At 39.4% G+C, this 18,194-nt stretch overlaps 3 protein-coding genes across 3 annotated transcripts in view; 1 reads left to right on the forward strand and 2 right to left on the reverse strand.

Moving 5' to 3' along the window:
• The first annotated feature begins 221 nt into the window (after positions 1-221).
• Positions 222-1,602, forward strand: LOC115021026 (C-reactive protein-like). Its single transcript, XM_029451142.1, has 4 exons — positions 222-311; positions 671-728; positions 896-998; positions 1,092-1,602. The coding sequence occupies exons 2-4, from the start codon at positions 671-673 to the stop codon at positions 1,600-1,602; spliced, it is 672 nt and encodes a 223-aa protein (XP_029307002.1). The 5' UTR covers positions 222-311.
• A 2,848-nt stretch (positions 1,603-4,450) lies between these two features.
• pip5k1ab (phosphatidylinositol-4-phosphate 5-kinase, type I, alpha, b) lies at positions 4,451-15,694 on the reverse strand. The gene is made up of 16 exons (XM_029451494.1): positions 15,587-15,694; positions 11,764-11,798; positions 11,034-11,126; positions 10,689-10,819; positions 10,004-10,121; positions 9,382-9,534; positions 8,909-9,208; positions 7,338-7,573; positions 7,162-7,245; positions 6,550-6,598; positions 6,067-6,151; positions 5,747-5,917; positions 5,286-5,418; positions 5,135-5,188; positions 4,921-5,020; positions 4,451-4,802 (listed from the first exon to the last, which is right to left on the reverse strand). Exons 1-16 carry the CDS (start codon positions 15,630-15,632, stop codon positions 4,800-4,802), a joined length of 1,791 nt encoding a protein of 596 aa, XP_029307354.1. The 5' UTR covers positions 15,633-15,694; the 3' UTR covers positions 4,451-4,799.
• A 1,265-nt stretch (positions 15,695-16,959) lies between these two features.
• Positions 16,960-18,194, reverse strand: part of ecm1b (extracellular matrix protein 1b) — a 5,345-nt gene continuing 4,110 nt past the window's right edge. The window contains exons 7-9 of the mRNA XM_029451375.1: positions 18,070-18,194; positions 17,691-17,778; positions 16,960-17,525 (exon numbers count right to left, since the gene is read on the reverse strand). The exon at positions 18,070-18,194 is cut by the window's right edge and continues 75 nt beyond it. Coding sequence (XP_029307235.1) covers positions 17,346-17,525; positions 17,691-17,778; positions 18,070-18,194 — 393 coding nt within the window. The 3' untranslated portion in view covers positions 16,960-17,345. The remainder of the gene's footprint in view (positions 17,526-17,690; positions 17,779-18,069) is intronic.

Below are 18,194 nucleotides of genomic sequence, written 5' to 3' on the forward strand. Positions count from 1 at the left end.
ATGCTTGCTCAACGAGAATACTTGTAAACGTATAAAAGGGCACTGGCAAATAGTTAGGACACACAAACTAACAAGACACGTACATATGTGTACACAGTGTTATCACAGGATTGCACATTACCCGCACCTTTGATGAAAAAAGGTCGCATCGCCCCTTCAGACCACCTTGTCTTTTATTTATTCTACGGTTGAGAAATAGTCTAAAGTTCTTTTTTATGAAAAAAGTTGATCAAACAACATGTCAGAAATAAAAGCAGGTCAGACATCCTGAAAGTAGGGAGTCCAGGACAAGAAGCTGACCAGGCCACAAGGTAAAACATACTCTATACATCTCAAACCTAATAGTTTTATAATTCATTTTCAAGTTGGGTCATTTGCTATTTGTATCTGATCTTTTATGTTTTGTTGATTTGTTTAAATTCACTGTCACAATACAAATAACCAATTTAATGAAGTTATATTTATTCATTGGTTGATTAGAAAAACACTAATGTCTAAATTTACTTCCCTTTGTAAAAAACGTTAAGATATTTGCTTGGAACCTGCAGATGCTCACACATGTTGATGAATTAAGGCATTATTGAGTTGAAGTGATTGTATGACCAAACAATTACTGCAAAACATTTAATTATGTTCACCGATACTGAAATATTGATTTTTTTTATTTAAGATGGAGAAACTCTTTCTATTGATGGTGATGTTTGCAACATGTTGCGCAGCACCACGAGGTATGTAAATCTCAATCTTTGTGCACAAATTGTTTATGGAGGAAGATTTGAATATATAGCTTTAATACTTCTGTTTGTTTCAATCACAGAACGTTTTAGTTAATGTATCCTTGCTCGCTCTCCCCCTCTTAAAGAATTTCTTGGTTTATGTTTTTCCACCTGTGCAGATATGTCAGGCAAAGTGTTCACCTTCCCCAGGGAGAGCAAAATTGATCTTGTGAAACTCCTGACACATAAACAAAGCTTCAACGCTTTGACCACCTGTTTAAGGTAACTGTTGGTGTAATCAGAAAGCTTCTTTATTTGTGGTAATGTTTGAAGAAGTGTTTTCCACAGTTTCTCACTGCTGGCACATCTGTTCAGATACCAAACAGATCTCTCCAGGAACCACGTGCTCATGTCTTTGGCTACTCCCACAAAATTCAATGCATTCGTGCTCTTTAAGCCCGAACTCGACAACACCATGAGGATGCATGCTCTGGATGGGGTGGCAGACTTCAAGTCACTGGCAATTGCTCCAAACACCTGGCACTCTATGTGTGCCACCTGGAGCTCTGCCACTGGGTTGGCTCAGCTGTGGTTGGACGGCAAGGCGACCATCAAGAAATTCATCAAAACTGGAGCCCTCACTGGACAACCCATCTCCGTCCTGGGTCAAGAGCAGGACACCTATGGCGGGGGTTACGATATAAATCAATCATTCATTGGTATGATTACTGAAGTCCACATGTGGGACACCGTCATCCCCAGCACTGAGATCAAACGCTATATGGCTGAGCAGTACGTCACTCCAGGCAATGTGTTCAACTGGAGAGCCCTGGAGTTTGAAATCACAGGACAGGTTTTGGTGGAAGACATGCGTGATGTTAAGTAACTGTAAAACAAACACACGTGTTGTTCTCTAGAGATGATTAAAATACCTTCAGATGTTTTTTGTTTGTGTTGAAACCATACACTATTATTCAAAAACATAACACACATGAACAAAAAGGACCAAAACCAAGATTTAGAAAATATGTTTAATCCTTTAAAATCAGACATGAAAACATTTCCACCACATAACTGAAACATGGCAGGAGGGACAGGCAGCACATATTGCATGAGAAGGCATTTCCGTGACTCCTATGTACATATACACATTGTTATACACAGTAGAAATATAGTAATTGAAGCATTATAAGACAACCAGCAACGTTGGCTCGTAAGCCGTGTGAAACATTCATGTAGAAAAAGCGTGGGAGATTAACAACCCAGAATGATCATGGAGCGAATATATCCATCGTAACACAATCTAAACATGAAATATAAAAAGTGAAATTGTCAAATAGTCCCCCTTCGTAGGCATCGCACACTATAAAGTTTCAGTCATCCTGTCAGTATGCGTACAATCATCTAAAAAGGTACTTAATACAACTTTTATCATTTCAGCCTGCAGCAATCAATCATATTAATAAATATACTTCTTAGAGCTGAAAGGTAGCAGAAATTGTGGTTCATATTGCATTACTTCAAATATACTGTAGTGTTTGAACTGAGTGCATCGCCCTTTAAGCACCGTAGGATAATGTTCGTCTTGTGCCATGGTGTATGACATAACTGCATCCAGTAATTACACAGGGCCACCCATAAAAGGAAAGTTACAACATAAATCAAAATCCAGGAGTCACAAAATATCATCCAGAAATCATTTCTTGGGAGTGTTTCCTTTGGTGGCTGTTTGACTTCTCCAACTAAGTAGGACTTTAAACTGATGCGTTTGAAATAATAGATATCTTACATATCAGCAATAATTAATTTCAAGTATATTATCCCAACTACTTAAAGGTGGTAGATAATGGGTTGTAAGAGCTGCAAGTTGTACTAAATTTAACTTGGATTTCACAGGAATGAGGAGTTAAATCTTGTCTCAGGCCACAATGTAATCCGATTCTTTGACAAACAATAGATTTATGTCAGATACAGCTTATCAGACGTGAAATTATTTTGTAAAAAATAAAGTCCAGTTAAGAATAGATCCTTAAAAACACAGGTCAACCCAGTGTTATTACCATGTACAACATATCAGTCCATGCATGTATTGAGTGTCTGATTTCATTTTCATGTTAACTGTCTGGATCCTGAACAGTCGCAGGAACACACTCTCTGCCCCCCCCCCACCACACTCCTTTCTTTGGTGACATGACTGGCTTATACTACAAAAGACTCAGTCCTAAATCTTCAACTGTGCATTGATGAACATGAGTAGTTTTCCTTCCTTCTTTATTCACAACTCACATTTTCCCTTCTCCCTCTCTGCTGCATAGACCAAATGTGCCTACAAAACATAAACAGTAACTCCTTAAACGAGATGTCTAAGATCTTGAGAGTTGCTACAGTCACTTTGTAGTGATTCAAATTTCTGTTATCAGAAATATCTCATCGGGGTAATAATAAGCTCTCTGCCAGTCAATTCTGCAGCTCGTTTAGTGCGCGGAACCACAGAAACACAAAACATTTTGTTAAAACAAAGCATCCTATTTTTGTTATGAGCAGCTGAGTAAAAGCTGAGTAAGACTACATATTAAAAAAATACAAATATTAGTTATAAACATAGTCATTAATATTGGTCCGAGAGTGGATGTGGGCGGGGGGTCATTTCTGTAACCAGCAGAAATGAAAATAAGAGACAGTCTCACTGCCTGATGTTGGGAGAGTTAAAAGTATTAGCTGAGCCGATGAACCCCAGTGACTGAGCACTTGACACATAACCAAAAAGGGATTGTACTAGTGTTTGCACTAAAATCTGAAATTCTTTTAAGCCCGGATTGTTGGTCCAGACATGCAAATGGCAGTTTGATGACTTCAGCTGTAGTGATAAGGCAGGTTTCTCTGTGTGACTACAACACTAACCTGTAACAAAAATGTCAGTTATATAGCACGTCAGGGAGGGGACAAACATGTAAAAGGCACAGACATGACAGACGAATGACGGTAGTTTGAAATTATTACTCTGCTACTAGCTTAATACCGTGACTTCATTTAACAGCAAAGCTGTTGACAGCTCTTCTCTCTGCATTCATTTATAGCACATATGGTCACGTCAGAGGGGGAGATTTTCAGGGTTGTATAAATGTGGTCTGCCATGTTAATAAGACACATTCTATATAAAGAAAAACATTGTAATGTACATTCAGCAGTGGCAAGATCTAGTCGGACCTTTGCAGCACCACCGTGGCTTCCAGCAGAATAACTTATAACAAAAAGTGAAACAAAGTAACCATTTAGGTCTGGTTCAACCCATCGATCTGTGGTTTCAAAATCTAAATTCAGACAAATGCTGTACATCGACAATCAGTTAAAACAAATGCATACATGATTGCAGAGTCCACAGCAGCAAGTGTTGATAGCTCAGAGTGCACCTGGTCAGGAGGATTTCCGAGGGGGGAAATGGAAGTGCGGTAAAGGGAACACTTGAGTGTGAATCACGGAAATGTGAAACCACTTAAGACTCCGCATGAAAGACTCACTCCTACATGTGCTCGTAAGTATGCGTGTCCCTGCTGAAATGCTGTCGGTGCCATCTCACAAAACGCATCATGCTGCGAAAGGTGGACACGATGACTGACCCTTCATGGATATTTTTTTTTTCTGCCTTCACCATCCACTGGTGACTGGGGCATGGACTTCTAACAATATACAACTAATTATTTTGTTTATTATGTCATCGAAGCATCCTTCATGTTAGGAACATCTTTGTTTAAACAACGTAATGCTGCCAGAGCTGCAAATTCTGGGTCAGACGCCTTTTTTCCCCAGGTGTATATCAAAGACAACTGGGCTTTGGGATGTCGATGGCTGGGAAAGCTAAAGCCTACCGCACACCGTCTTCTTCATCTTCCCACCACTTCGCTCTACATTGTTACAATCTCCACTGCACCTCGCTGCTTCATCCAGCGATCCCTGTATATACTGTATGGGTGAGGAAACAGAGGTGCAACGGAGGGTCTGTGGTGGATGGGTGACTTTCACTCCTTTTATCCTCCCGCCCGCCTCACCTCGTCCAGAAACGCCTCATCCTCAGATGTCTGTTGTTTACTGTTAAATATGAAACTAATATCAATACCAAGAACTGACAACTACTACTGGCTGCTTCAACAATACAATTATAAATAATCTTCAATTACGGATGTATAATGTCATCGTTTAGACTTACAAAGCAGATGTTGGTCTCAGGGACGATGTCCGAGAGTGAAATTACATCTTCGTTTCCAGACAGGTTGCCTGAATTATCCATAGCCCCTTCTGCCCCAAAACTAAAACAGAGAAAAGGCTATTATTTACAAAACACAACTGAGAAATAAAGGAGATTAATCTATTTTACAATCAGATGAGGCTGTAATTTAATGACCCATCGTGGCCGTCTGTACCTGTGATGGTCAAGGTCTGTGTTTGCGGATTTGTGCACTTCTACCCCTACAGACCTACGGAGAAAGGTAAGAGCAACGAACATTAAAACAGAGGGTGAAAATGAGGTGGAAGAATAAAAGGTTATGCATTGTTTTCTTGGTGATGCTTTACCGTAGGGGAGGAGAGGTGGAGGCAAGTCCTGTGCTGCCTAGTGATGAGGTGGACAGGTTGACATCATAGTCAGCAGGGTTTTCTCCCAGTGGAGGGGTCCTCGGAACAAGATCTGGTCTGCCTGACTGCACGCCTGAGAACATCACCACAAGTATCATTAAGAAACCAAATTTCAACACCAGTGTGTCCAATCTGAGCACAGCTATGATAACAATAGATCTGGTTAATGGGCCTCATTCACCAATATCTTCCTGATTATTGTCATTTAAATTCTATATTATACAACTGAAGAAGTGTCAGCACTCAAATGTGCACTGGTGTGCTCGAGTGCGTTTCATTTATTACCCAAAACCAATGCTAAATAAGAAATCTTTGTGAGTTTTAAAAAGACATTTAATTTGTAAGAACGGTGGGTGCTTGAAGCCGAGTGTTCACATTCCCTTTCAAGTCTCAGTTCTCACCACTGTCTGCCTCTGAATCTGTGCTTTTAAAGTGGCTGTGGTAGACGAGTCTGGAGTCAACGGCTGACTGTCCTGTTGCGTGGGAGAGTGGGGTGGGAGCTCCCAGGGTGGGGGCCCTCCTCAGGCCTCCCGGACCTCCACCACGACTCTTCTTCGATGGTGATGGTTTTACTGAAGAAGTTGGAGGAGAAAAAAGTGCAAATGATCAATACCGGCACCGAGACTTCGCGCGCCCCCCCCCCCCCCCCCCCCATGGGATTTCTATGCCGTCAATGCACCAGGCAATTAACATTAACAAATACACACTTATGTATACTTACGTGGAATTTTCTTGAACACTGTGTTGCACATGAATTGCTGGAAACGATCTGCATAGAAGCCGGGTCTGTGAACTGAAACTGTGTCCTAAAGTATTTAAGCAGAAACGGAGCCATGAGATACGCAAGTCTATATGCAATCAGAATTGTCTGACAAGCAGTAGTACCTACTATGTTTAGTTTGATTGTGTTTGTTTATTAAGAATTATCAATAAATTAACAATTATTGATTAATCTGCCATTTATTTTAATTAATCAAGTAAACTATTGAAAAAATGATTTATCTTTAAAGCCCAAAGCAATGACTTTAAAAGTTTGGTTTTGTCAATTATCAAAATTGTGGCCCTTTATTTGTCGGTCAATCGACGAACCGCTCCGGTTCTACATTGGCTATTACAATTTACAGCCATGAATGATATACAGTACTTTCCCGGCTTAATGATGTTTTCTTTAGCTTTGTTGAACATCACGCGTGTAGTCTCTTACCCCATCATGGACCAAGGCCTTCCAGGAGTGCTCCAACTTCTTAATAAACCTAAATAATAAAGACATAAAACTATTTACTGAAAGTTATATAAATGGATAATGTGGGTTAGAAGCTTGTTCATGACTTAAAAGGTTTTCAATACAAAATTCAGAGCATAGGAATTGCCTCCACATGGCGATGGCAGAGCTGGCGGCTAGCAGCTAGCAACAGTGCTAACAGCGAAAACAGTGCAAAAAACTGCAACAGTGCTGACAGAGCTCACAATGTTAACTTCAGGGGGAACCGGAGGGTGGGCATTACATCTCCGCGACAAGTCGTGGATCGGGATGGTGTTATCAGCGGTAACCGCCATACGAACACAGTGCAGAGCGGATGGCCATTAGCTAGCCACAAACAGAACTCAAATGCATGCATGCATGCATGCGTTGCCGGCCCGGCTACCAAAATGAAGCACAGAGAATAGTATTACAACACACACAGAGGGAGAGTGACTTCCTTCTATGCTCAGGATGACATTTCTCCATATTTACATTAATGCTCTAAAAATGCAAATGAGAACCTTTAAGAATGAATGTTTATACAAGGAAGTGATTTGGCTGCTCTAAACAAACCTGTAGGACTGGAGAATGTCAATGATGCCGATGTAGATCAGCAACCTCTCTCCTTTAGTATTACGAGATGGAATACCGCCCATACTGGAAGTACAAGGCGAGAGAAACAACAGATCATTTAATTGTCATGTCCCAGTCACAAATTACAATACACATAAATATACAATAAGACTCACTGGTCTTCTGAATCCAAAGCTCCCTTCCCCCGAGCCTCTCCCTGAATGGACTCCATGGCTGTACAGTAAAGACTTTTCTGAGCTTGTGGCCGACGCTGATCTGGGGTCACTGCTCCCTCTGACCCCCCACTATCACCCGAGTTGCCCCCGCTGCGCTCCCGCTCTCGACTGGCCTGGTCCATGTTGTGGATGCCCATCAACAGACTGTAATCCATGATCTTGAAACTCTGCAAGAGCTGCACGAAACATAGAAATACAATAAAGGAGTTGACATGAACATCAATAGGAGCAAGCCCTCGTGTCTCAACATTGACACCTAGTTTCATAGACAACACCACACAGACTCACAACAACACTTATTATTTGTCCTTTTGCTTGATTTGATGGTTGCTGGTGGACAGTGACAGAGAAGTGGACGTGAAGGAGAGCTTTAAAAAGGTAGCCGTAGAAAAACTGCAGCATATCTTGACACTCAAAATATCCACAATATTTATATATTATGTATGTCACTGCCTAAAACTGGATGCCACATCATTCATGAGCATCTGTGTTTTGATTACCATTACTTAAATGATTTTGAAAAGTTTAATTATATTTTCTTAAGATAAAGTTAAATATGTTTGCTGTAAAGGGCAGAAAAAAGAGCATTCACACTATATAAAATAATAAGTAATACAATAGTAAATACAGGCACTAATGTTGAAAATGAAATAAAAACTAAGAAACAAAAGCAACAACTTCTACTTAAACAACAAAATTAGGGTGAGATGAATACAAGCAACACCAACAGAAAAACAGACGACGGCAATTAGCTTGCAACGTAGTAGACACACAATGGAAATAACAAAATCGATAGATTTGGTCATGATAATTGAGATACCAGAGAAAATGTGGTGAGAGGTCGATTTATACGACTGAAACAGAAATTTAAGTGGGCTGGAGAAGCAAAGTAACGGTGACCACAAAGACAGACTAGCTTCTAATGGAAAGAAATCATTTGATGAATAAATAATATGCAGCCTCTGTTTTATAAGTTGTTTGTTTTTCCCAAGTCGGATAAACCAACATTATACACAACATAATGACATCCTGTGTTAACTGCAATGATAAGTGCGCCACTAGAGTGTTGAGGATGCCTGGAAAACACACTGTCTAACAACACTGACTAATGAGCTTGGGAGGAACTGAAAATTATAGACGTCTCAGTAAATAACAGCCAGTTTAACAGCAAAGATTATTGGAAAACTTACTGGGTTTTCATTACATTTGTTGGTACCCCCACAGAATAAAACACATCCACTAAGCCATTAGTGTTTCTGCATTTGTTTGAAGTGATAATGAAAACCTTGATGTTCAAAATGTCTGATTTAATGCATGTATTTGGCAGAAAATACAGTATTATTTATGTGAGGGCACAATGTTAATGTATTCTGCTGGTGTACAATAGGAGTTTGTTTAGGAATTTTAATACACTCATGTATATTGTAACAAATGCATCCTGTACTCCCATGTGGGCTGAGAGGCTTGAATAAAAACGAATCAAGTCAATTATAAACAAGTCTGTGACTCACCAAGCAGTCCCTCTGTATAGTCTTGCACAGGGCATTGTAGTTGTCAGCTTCCAGCAGCAGACCATCAGGCAAGTCCTGGATAAAGTCCAGGTCTTTGTGAATGGGAACAGCCTTTTCTCTCTCCTTGGGAGAAGCTCGTCTCTTATAGGTGGAGCCCTTCAAGTCGTATTTGAGGTGCATGGGGATGATCCGAGGCAGAAGATTGTTCATCACTACAATACGGATATTCTTTCCCCCTGCCTGAACGCAATACAGCCCGTAAAACTTGGGTAGCAGGGTGCGCTTGTTTTGGTTTATGTTCTGGAAGGGAGGAGGATAATGGAAAACAGATATGACACACTTCAATTAGAAAGAAATTATTAGAGCTCCCACTCATTTAAGCCTCCCCGTGATAATTATAGTTACTGCAATAATAATAATCATTCATATTGAAGACACTCCCACTTTCCGTTACATTCATTCGTCAGGCTCACCATGAAGTATCCAGGCAGGAGTTTCTGGAGGAACTCTGCCTCTTTGTGTTGAACAGTCTTGATGATGAACTCGTCATCACTGGAGACATAGAAGAGGGATCCGCTGGCTCCGGGGTTAGACAGCTCGATCAGTGAGTCGTTACACAGAGAATACTTCAAGAGGAAGAGGAGTCTGCATTAGTGTCCGATTGAAACAGAGCGAACATGTTGGCATATCCAGAACTCAATTCAATAACTGCATAACATCCTTATAATGGTACCATCTATAGGCCACTTGACATAAACAACGATGGACTTCTGATAAGTTAGACATCAAGTCATTTCTAATCTAAACCTTCCACGCTGCTGAGGCATTTTCAAACCCAACACAAGTTAATGCAGACAAAAAAACACTTTTTTAAATATAAAAACGACAGGAGCTACGTGGTCAAAAAATTGAAAATGAGAAAACCCTTCATGCCTCGTTCATGGGATTGCCAGGAGAGCCTCACAATTTAGGTGACGCTTTTCATCTTCATAAAGTTAAAAGCACTGAATTAAACCATTATACAGAAGAAAGATACGAACAGTGACTACAAGAGCAGTTCTTGTAAACATGGCAGTGTGTGTTTGGTGTACTGACCAGGTAGTCATCTGGCCGAATGCCAAAGAGTTCCCTGAAATAACGAAAGGCAATTGGAGCGTAGGTCTTAAAGCGAAAGTCACTGTAGTGATGAGCAGGAGTCAGGTTACTGCCTTCACTGAAAACATATGAGAGAGAGAGAGAGAGAGAGGGAGAGGGAGAGGGAGAGAGAGAGAGAGAGAGAGAGAGAGAGAGAGGAGAGAGAGAGAGAGAGAGAGAGAGAGAGAGAGAGAGAGAGAGAGAGGGAGAGAGGAGAGAGGAGCGCGGGAGAGAGAGAGGAGAGAGAGAGAGAGAGAGAGAGAGAGAGAGAGAGAGAGAGTCAAAGGTCATTATTATATGAGATTTTCACAACATATTATTGTGGCCAAAATAATTCACAATAACAACATTATTGCGATATCAATAGAACATTTGAAAAAAATAAAAATAAAAGCAATAATAATGCTAATACTTTGATTATTGTACATTTTGTCTCTTTTTTTTTTTAAAGCAAATGAACTACACTCAAAATACTGTATACAGTCTGTAACAATGACATTGACAATTGTGGATTATTTACACGATACTATCCTATGTGTAATATTAACATGATATCAATATTTCATTCATTAATTATCAAGGTTGTTGTCAATACCGGTACACCACTATTCACACTGTTTATTCAACTACAACTTCTGGTATCAACCTGGGGAAGAAGATGCTTTCAACCACCACGAAGTCCTGCATCAGAACATCCCTCTCCGCCTTTTGGCTTAGGCTGCCAACTGTGTGAGTGATACCCAACTGGATGGCACCTTTTAGGGCGGATGACGTCGTCTAGAGGGGTCAGAGAGGAAAAGATAGTAAGCACTGGAACAAACAATATTTTACTTCTTTGATTTCTGCTGTTTCACTCACTATTCTTGGGACATCTAGTGAGGGGAATTCCCAAACTAATTTTAGAATATAAGCACCAAAGACCTTTTACACTTTTCACCTCTGCTGCTCAGTGTTGCGTCACTGGAGTCACCGACCCCCACCCTGTTCTAACCTTTTTATAGGTGGTCTCTCCAGTGGTCGTCTCAACCCCCCGGTGTCCGATGGTCTTCTTCATACTCTGAGTTGTGCCTGAAGAGCCAGGCAGCTGAGGAGAGGGGCAGAGGTAAAACGTTTGAATACGGTCTGGTGAGTGTGTGACAACGAGCAAACTGTATGTACGCTTTAGGCCACATTCAGTAAACATCTTCACATGACAATCTTATCCTGACATACGCTGAACTTTCAGCGAGGGTCAACTTGTGTGGAGGAAGAAGGAAGAGAAAACAATGTCAGTTGGTCTGGCTTTATCTATGTGTGACTGATCGCTGTATTAATGCAATTAAATAAGTACCAAATACATTTACGTTAGTTTGTAATCTCTGTCTGCGTCTGTCTTTCTTTGTTAATAGAACAACAAATATATTTATATTATCCTTTATATTTTTTATTGCATTATTTTTTATTAACAACACTGTTTGGCAGTGTACAAACTCTCCAACAACACAAGAAACTGCTGCTGACAACATGTTTTTATTAGGAATATATTAATCAGCCATGTTATCACCTGTGTAACAAACATAGGAGAGTCTCTTATTTTGAAAGCTGATGATGACACTTGACCTCTTTAAACTGTTTTTTCTTCCCTCCCCATGGTTGACTGGATCAACATTTACTTTACTTGGGTCTCTACATAATACAGAGGTATTTTGTCAAATTAGTAAGACAATTTCTGACATCCTTACCTCTGAAGGGGCCATTTTTCGGATGCCACTGGTCCCTAAAGACAGAAAAACAAGTTAAATTGAGATTTACAATGTGAGAAAGACACCGATACTTGAGAACATTAAAAGGAAAAGCACTAAAGCCTTAAGGAGCAGTTAGTTCTCAACTTAGGGGTAAGGGATAGTTTGGAGTGTGGTTGTATGAGGTACTTAACAATAGTCAGTGTATTACATTCAGTAGATGGCGGTCGGCATGCCCCCGGTTTGGAGGAAACATGCAGGAGTATCGTTACAGAAGCAAAGCAATGTACAGCTCTGGACTCGGGCAGCAGGAAAACGTATTTTAGCTACCTAAAAGAAATCAATATCAGTTTAATTTAACGCTATATATAGCATATATGAACCACTTTGCCTTGCCGTCAGACAGCCCTTTCTGACGGGGAACTGAGGCTGTTGTCTATGTTCTCTTTAAAGCCACCAGACTCCTTTGACAAAAACAGTAATTTTACCTCGCAGAACACGGGGGTGGCTGCTCTACCGCTGCCTCCATCAGTTAGATGGTTTGTGTTATTGTGTGACTTTGACGTTTTATAGGGTTAGTTCTGAATGACCAAACTCACACAATAACTGGTCTGTTTATAAATAGACTATAGAAAAGTACCTCATAAAACAAGACTTCAAAACATCCAAACTATCCCTTTAATGGAACTTGTAAATGTCAACTAATACAGTCAGAGTAAATCTGATGCTTGAAATCCTTCTCAAAGATCTTGAGTTGGCAGCTTTTAACAGGGAATAATTTGTTAGTGACTGTTTAAGAAACCCTCTGCTGGTTAATTAGGAGGGTTATTTCCAGCCCTGGCTGATGACTATGAGGCCAGTGATGAGCACAGGCCTAAATGTGGCCGCAGTAACTAACTGCTGCCCTCGATACCGCCGCTCTGTGTTAACTGGAACTACTTCTCCCCTGAGCTGGCTGCTCCAGATTCATCAGCTCCCTGAAAATGTATTTCTATATAGTCACAATCTCCTTTCAAAAAACCCTACAATTTCAAGCTCTTTCTGTAACAGGCTACTTTTTGCTGTCTAAACCTACTATCTTTCTCGCCCACTCTGCAAGCACCTCTAGCCTGTAACCAATGGCAACATGTACTTGAATGCTGCAGTGCCACAGGTCAATATACACAAAAGATGTTGGGCAAATTAAACACCTTTAGTAGCAATCCTGTGTGTAAAAATTAATCTACGCCCAGCAGCACCCAATCCAGAAGATGCACGGTAAGTGGACACTTCAACCCAAGAAAGGTGGGAGTGTTAATAATGAGGCAGACTCACTGAATGACATGCATGTCTTCTCAGTTAACAGGGAGGGACACACGGCAATCCTCCGGGAAATAATGAGCATCATTCTGCCCACATTCCCGGCTCTCATTATGTAAAACAACACACTATATATCATCATCACTACTCATGCAGTTTCTGCTCACGCACACCCATGCGAGTACCTCGCTGAAATGCTCTTCTCCAGAACTGAGTCCTAATATCTGTGGAGTAGGACATAGTCACCCTAAACGGCTTAACCTAGAAAATGAGCAAGACTGAACAACACATTTACTGACAGTTTACACTGTCTCGTACAGTGTACGAGAAAATGTGTGTTATGTAGAGCTAAAATTATTAATCAATTTAATTAGAAAATCAATAATTTGTTTTAATAAAAAAAAAAAAATTCAAGCAAAAATGCCAGACATGTTCTAGCTTCAGCTTCTTAAATTTGAGAATTAATATCTTTGGGTTTGGGACTGATAGTCGGATAAAACCAGACGATGTCTTGGAAAACTATAATGTTTTTTTGTTTGTTTTTGTTTTACCATTTTCTCGTATCTTATTAGACAAAATAGTTCATTGATTAATTAATGAAATACTTCGAAAAATATTTAGATAAGGAAAATCATCATCAACCGCCATCCTCATTTATTCACATTGCAGTTTTTCTCAAGAATCAATGTAAGACTAACCTAGATAATAACACAAACGGTTCAGTAGAGCTACAACAATTATTTGAGTAATTAATTAGTCGATTGACAGAAAAATAATCACCAACTATTTTGATAATCCATTAACAGTAATTTTACATGGAAAAATGGCAGAAATGGAGATTTCCTGCTTTTCTCTGTTTTAAACCATATTAAACTGGATGTCTTTGAGTTTTGGACTGACAAAACCAGACATTTGAGAAACTGGGATGGACACTTCACCTTTTTCTGACATTTAACAGACCAAATGAAATGATTAATCTAGAAAATAATTGGCAGATTAATCAATAATGAAAACAATTGTTAGTTGCAGCCCTAATAATAACAACAACAACAACACACACCCTGTGCAGCAGATTCAGGGTAAGAATTACCAAACCCAACTGAACCCAATTACTTAAGAATGAATTTAGCTCGTCAGTGACAGGCCTTACGACAATAGACAAACCATCTGTTCCTCTCTGTATACTAAACAACTCCCTGCCAGCCTTGTTCAAATGTAGCCTGCAGCGTACACTAAGCAATAATATGGGACACGCACACTCTCCTAACATAATCTTCTGCTCATCAAGCCTCCATAAATATACTGGTGGCCCCGATGAGGAAACAAGGCCAATAAGGGCTAGTATACTGGATATCACTCATTATGTTACTGTGACTCCAATGTCTGCGTGTGTGTGTGTGTGTGTGTGTGTGTGTGTGTGTGTGTGTATTTGACAGATTGCTGTATCCTGTATTTGTACATGATCAGGCTCTCAGCCATGTGGGAGCAACAAGAGTGATTTCAAGCTCCTATTTTTATTCACCGATTCAGACTGGGTGGTTACCACAGAAAGAGCAACTCCTCTCTACACAGGGAAGCTAATAAGTGACAAACAACTAAATGGATTAGCAAGATGTAACCTCCCCATCATCTGTCAAGTCTAGAAAATAGGACCCATCAGTATCTGTGTGTGCACTGAAAACTGAGAAAGACCTATTTATGAGCGATGCACTATACAAAGATCTGAAATTAGAGATCATAGACAAACCTCTTATCAGCTGAAGAGTGACAACAGAATTAATTAAGCATCTCCATTAACTAAATAAGCATGATAAGCCTGTGAAAAGAATATAGGAATCAATATTTGTTTCGATAACACATCACGTGGACTGTGAAACTGCGTACACTAATGCTAACTGACAGGGGCTAGTGTTGAAGTTACCAAATGGAAAATGGATTTGCTTTTTACCACAGACCTGGACAGACAGAGTAAAAGGAGGGGTGTAACAGGCGAGGTGGGCTAGGGCATAACAGGGTAGTTTCCCACAGATGGACAGACTCCTTTAAAACAACAGCCAGCTTCCCATACATTTACTACGCAATATAACGATATTTATTAAACCACATATTCGTCCTCCTGCGTCCAGCTTACTCATTAGTATACAAACACCGTTAACGAAAATTGCCGGCTTGATAACAAAACACACCACTCGAGCCAACGTGGTCCTGGGAATTATTTCTTTACTTGTTAAGAATCCCAATAGATACTTCGATATGAATACTGGTGGCTTGCTAACTAAAGCTACGTGTAATTATTACCAACAACACCAACTAAGGTTTATCAACAAGGCAGCTAAACAAGCTAGCCATTGCTTGGTTTATTTGTTAGGTTGAAAGCCTCGATGCTAACTAGCTAACTGGCTAACCGGGAAAATAAAGCCAGAGTCACCGAGTCACACCATTATCCCCGCTATAAAATGTTACACAGTTATTTTTGTATGTTGGTTTTAAGACGACAAAAGATAAAGATTTATCAACTAGATACCTGTCGGGGCTGTTGATCCCGAGTCTGCTGTTCCAGCAGTCGCCATTACGATTTGACTGTTCTCATCACAGACAGCATCGACAGTTGAGCTCTGATGCTCGGGTGGCAGCAGCGCCACAGCGCCCCCAGCGGACTGAAGTGGAACAGTTTCAGTTTCAGTTTTACTGTAATAGACTACTTCATAACACAAGCATGTACATCAAGTGTAAAAGTGTAAAATAACACAAAACAGGTTTTTTTCAATAGCTTTGGATACATTATTCACAATGTGATTTATTTATTTACAAAGCACTTCTTAGCAAACTACCTGGGTATCTTACATGTTGTGTACAGTAATAGATCAAATTCACACTGCACTAGATCCCAAGACTATTTGATTCACAGAAATCAGAATATTATAGGGTTATCAGGCATAGTTTTAAGTTTACCTAAATATGATTAATGTGATATGTTTTAATTATTTTTTAAATAATCTAACATAAGGAGCTGGACTATGATTTCCAATGTGTTTCCTGTCATGTTTCAGTTTTATGCATAACACCTTGTTTGTTTTACATGTTATTTATAGTTAGTATCTTTATATTTTTATTCTTGCATGTCCTATGTTGGATTGCATTTGTGCGATGTGTATGTTATTAATGACTATATAAAATCCCATGAAAAGACAAAAAGATAAAAGATCATTGAACCAAATAACTTAACTAGTTTTATAGGAGTTTAATTAACATTAATCAGCACTTGAAACTGGCAAATAGCAAGGTTTGACTTGACTGCTTTTTTTCATCTAGTGTCCCCACATTAAAAGGAAATACTAAAAATAGGATTTAACATGATTTAAAATCATGTCACAAAGTTAAGAAGAACACAATATTAAAATAGATAGTATGAATGAATATTTAATTGTAAATATAAATATAACATAACATAAGATAAATCATGGCTCGTTATAGAACATTAAAGTCTGAATTGAAATCTGTTCAAGTGATATTTTGACCTCTGATAAACGACAACATCTTTTATTATCCACCTCAAAGAGGCCCTTTTATTTCATTTTATTTACCTTACTACTTATTTGTGTTCAACAAATTAACATCCGGTTGCCAAACAATCCGTATCATCTTGAGGTTTTATAACATGTCAACTCATTGTACCAGGAACACCATGGTTAAGCCAACAACATAAACAGGTTATAGAGTATGCACATCCAAAAAACTTTACAGGTGCTGGATACAAAAACCAAACTAAGGTAAGAAAAATGATCCACACACTGTATTAAAAGTGTACAGCAATTTTAATTGTGCAATATTTCTATCTCACTTCTAAACTAACACAATGGGCCTTGCATGCAAGGAGACAATAAACCACACAGAAGGTTCATTTAAAAACGTTTTTATTAAAACTTGTTGTAAAAATGTCCAAATGAATCAATAAAATGCCTTTATAATCAAATATGTAAAGAGCAGCCTATAAGTAGTGGTACAGTGACACAGACAATAGTCTGTTCTACAAACTAAGCATTCAACAATATTGCATGTTTCTTTATAAATGTATTCTTGTGATAGCAATGCTTCTCATGTGATTTAAGATGAAAAGTGCAAATAACACTGGCAGTAAATTAAGCTAGAATTAGGTCCACATTTTGTTGAGACATCTAGACAGAATTGTTCCTGTTCAGCGATCGGAGGATCACCTCTGCTGCTGGCTTGCCGTTTCCCTGCCCAGCGCCAGTAGGGTCAGCAGCCTAAGGTCATAAGTGTGTTTAGGACAGAGGGCACCTTTTCTTCTTCTTTTGGCGTAAGGTGGTGGTTGCTTTGGTGATGGCATTCATGATAATTTTGGAGATACACTGTGGAAGCTCTTCTGAAGACATGCGGCAACAGCGACGGACAGCTGGAGGAGCAACCTTCTTTGATGTACACACCGCTGACATTTCTTCAAGCTGATTTCATGGAGAACAAAAGAGCATTTGAAAATCTGAATTTTTGGTTAATAGCTTAACTTTCATTTTCTATTATTCCATTAAACAAAACGTCCCAGCCCAAACTTTGTAATTCTGATTTGTCTTGCTAGATTTTGTACAGACTCACTTCCTTTTTTAACTTACCTTCTGCACAAAACAAATGTTCTTGTCTTGATCAGACAGAGGGCAGCATTGGTTCACAAAGCTCTTGAGATGAAAACCAACAGGAAACCTAAAACACAGTGACAGTGTTACTAAGTTTGTGTGCACAATACTGAACACAGAAAACGCAGAGGTGGCGCAAACAAATTTCAAGATAAGAGATATTTCAGGATATTAGGCTGCTTGATATTCATTTATTTTCTGTGATGGATGAAATGACAAAAAGCATCAAATGAAACAGAAAGAAAAGAGAAACTGTACCAATGCCAAACAAAAAAAAAGAAAACATGAAAGAGGAAGAGAATGAAGAAGACAAACAGAAAAACAGATCCCAGGCCAGATGTAGGAAATACTGTCTTACTTCTTCTTGATGATCTTGTGAGTGTCACAGATTCTGTGAAGTGAGAGCTCTTCAGTGTCTGAGGTCATATTATAATGTGGGTCAGGAGAAATGTATTGGAAACAGTTGTATCGATCATCTGACGC

Source organism: Cottoperca gobio, chromosome 16 (genome assembly GCF_900634415.1).
Source record: "Cottoperca gobio chromosome 16, fCotGob3.1, whole genome shotgun sequence".
Lineage (NCBI taxonomy): Eukaryota > Metazoa > Chordata > Actinopteri > Perciformes > Bovichtidae > Cottoperca > Cottoperca gobio.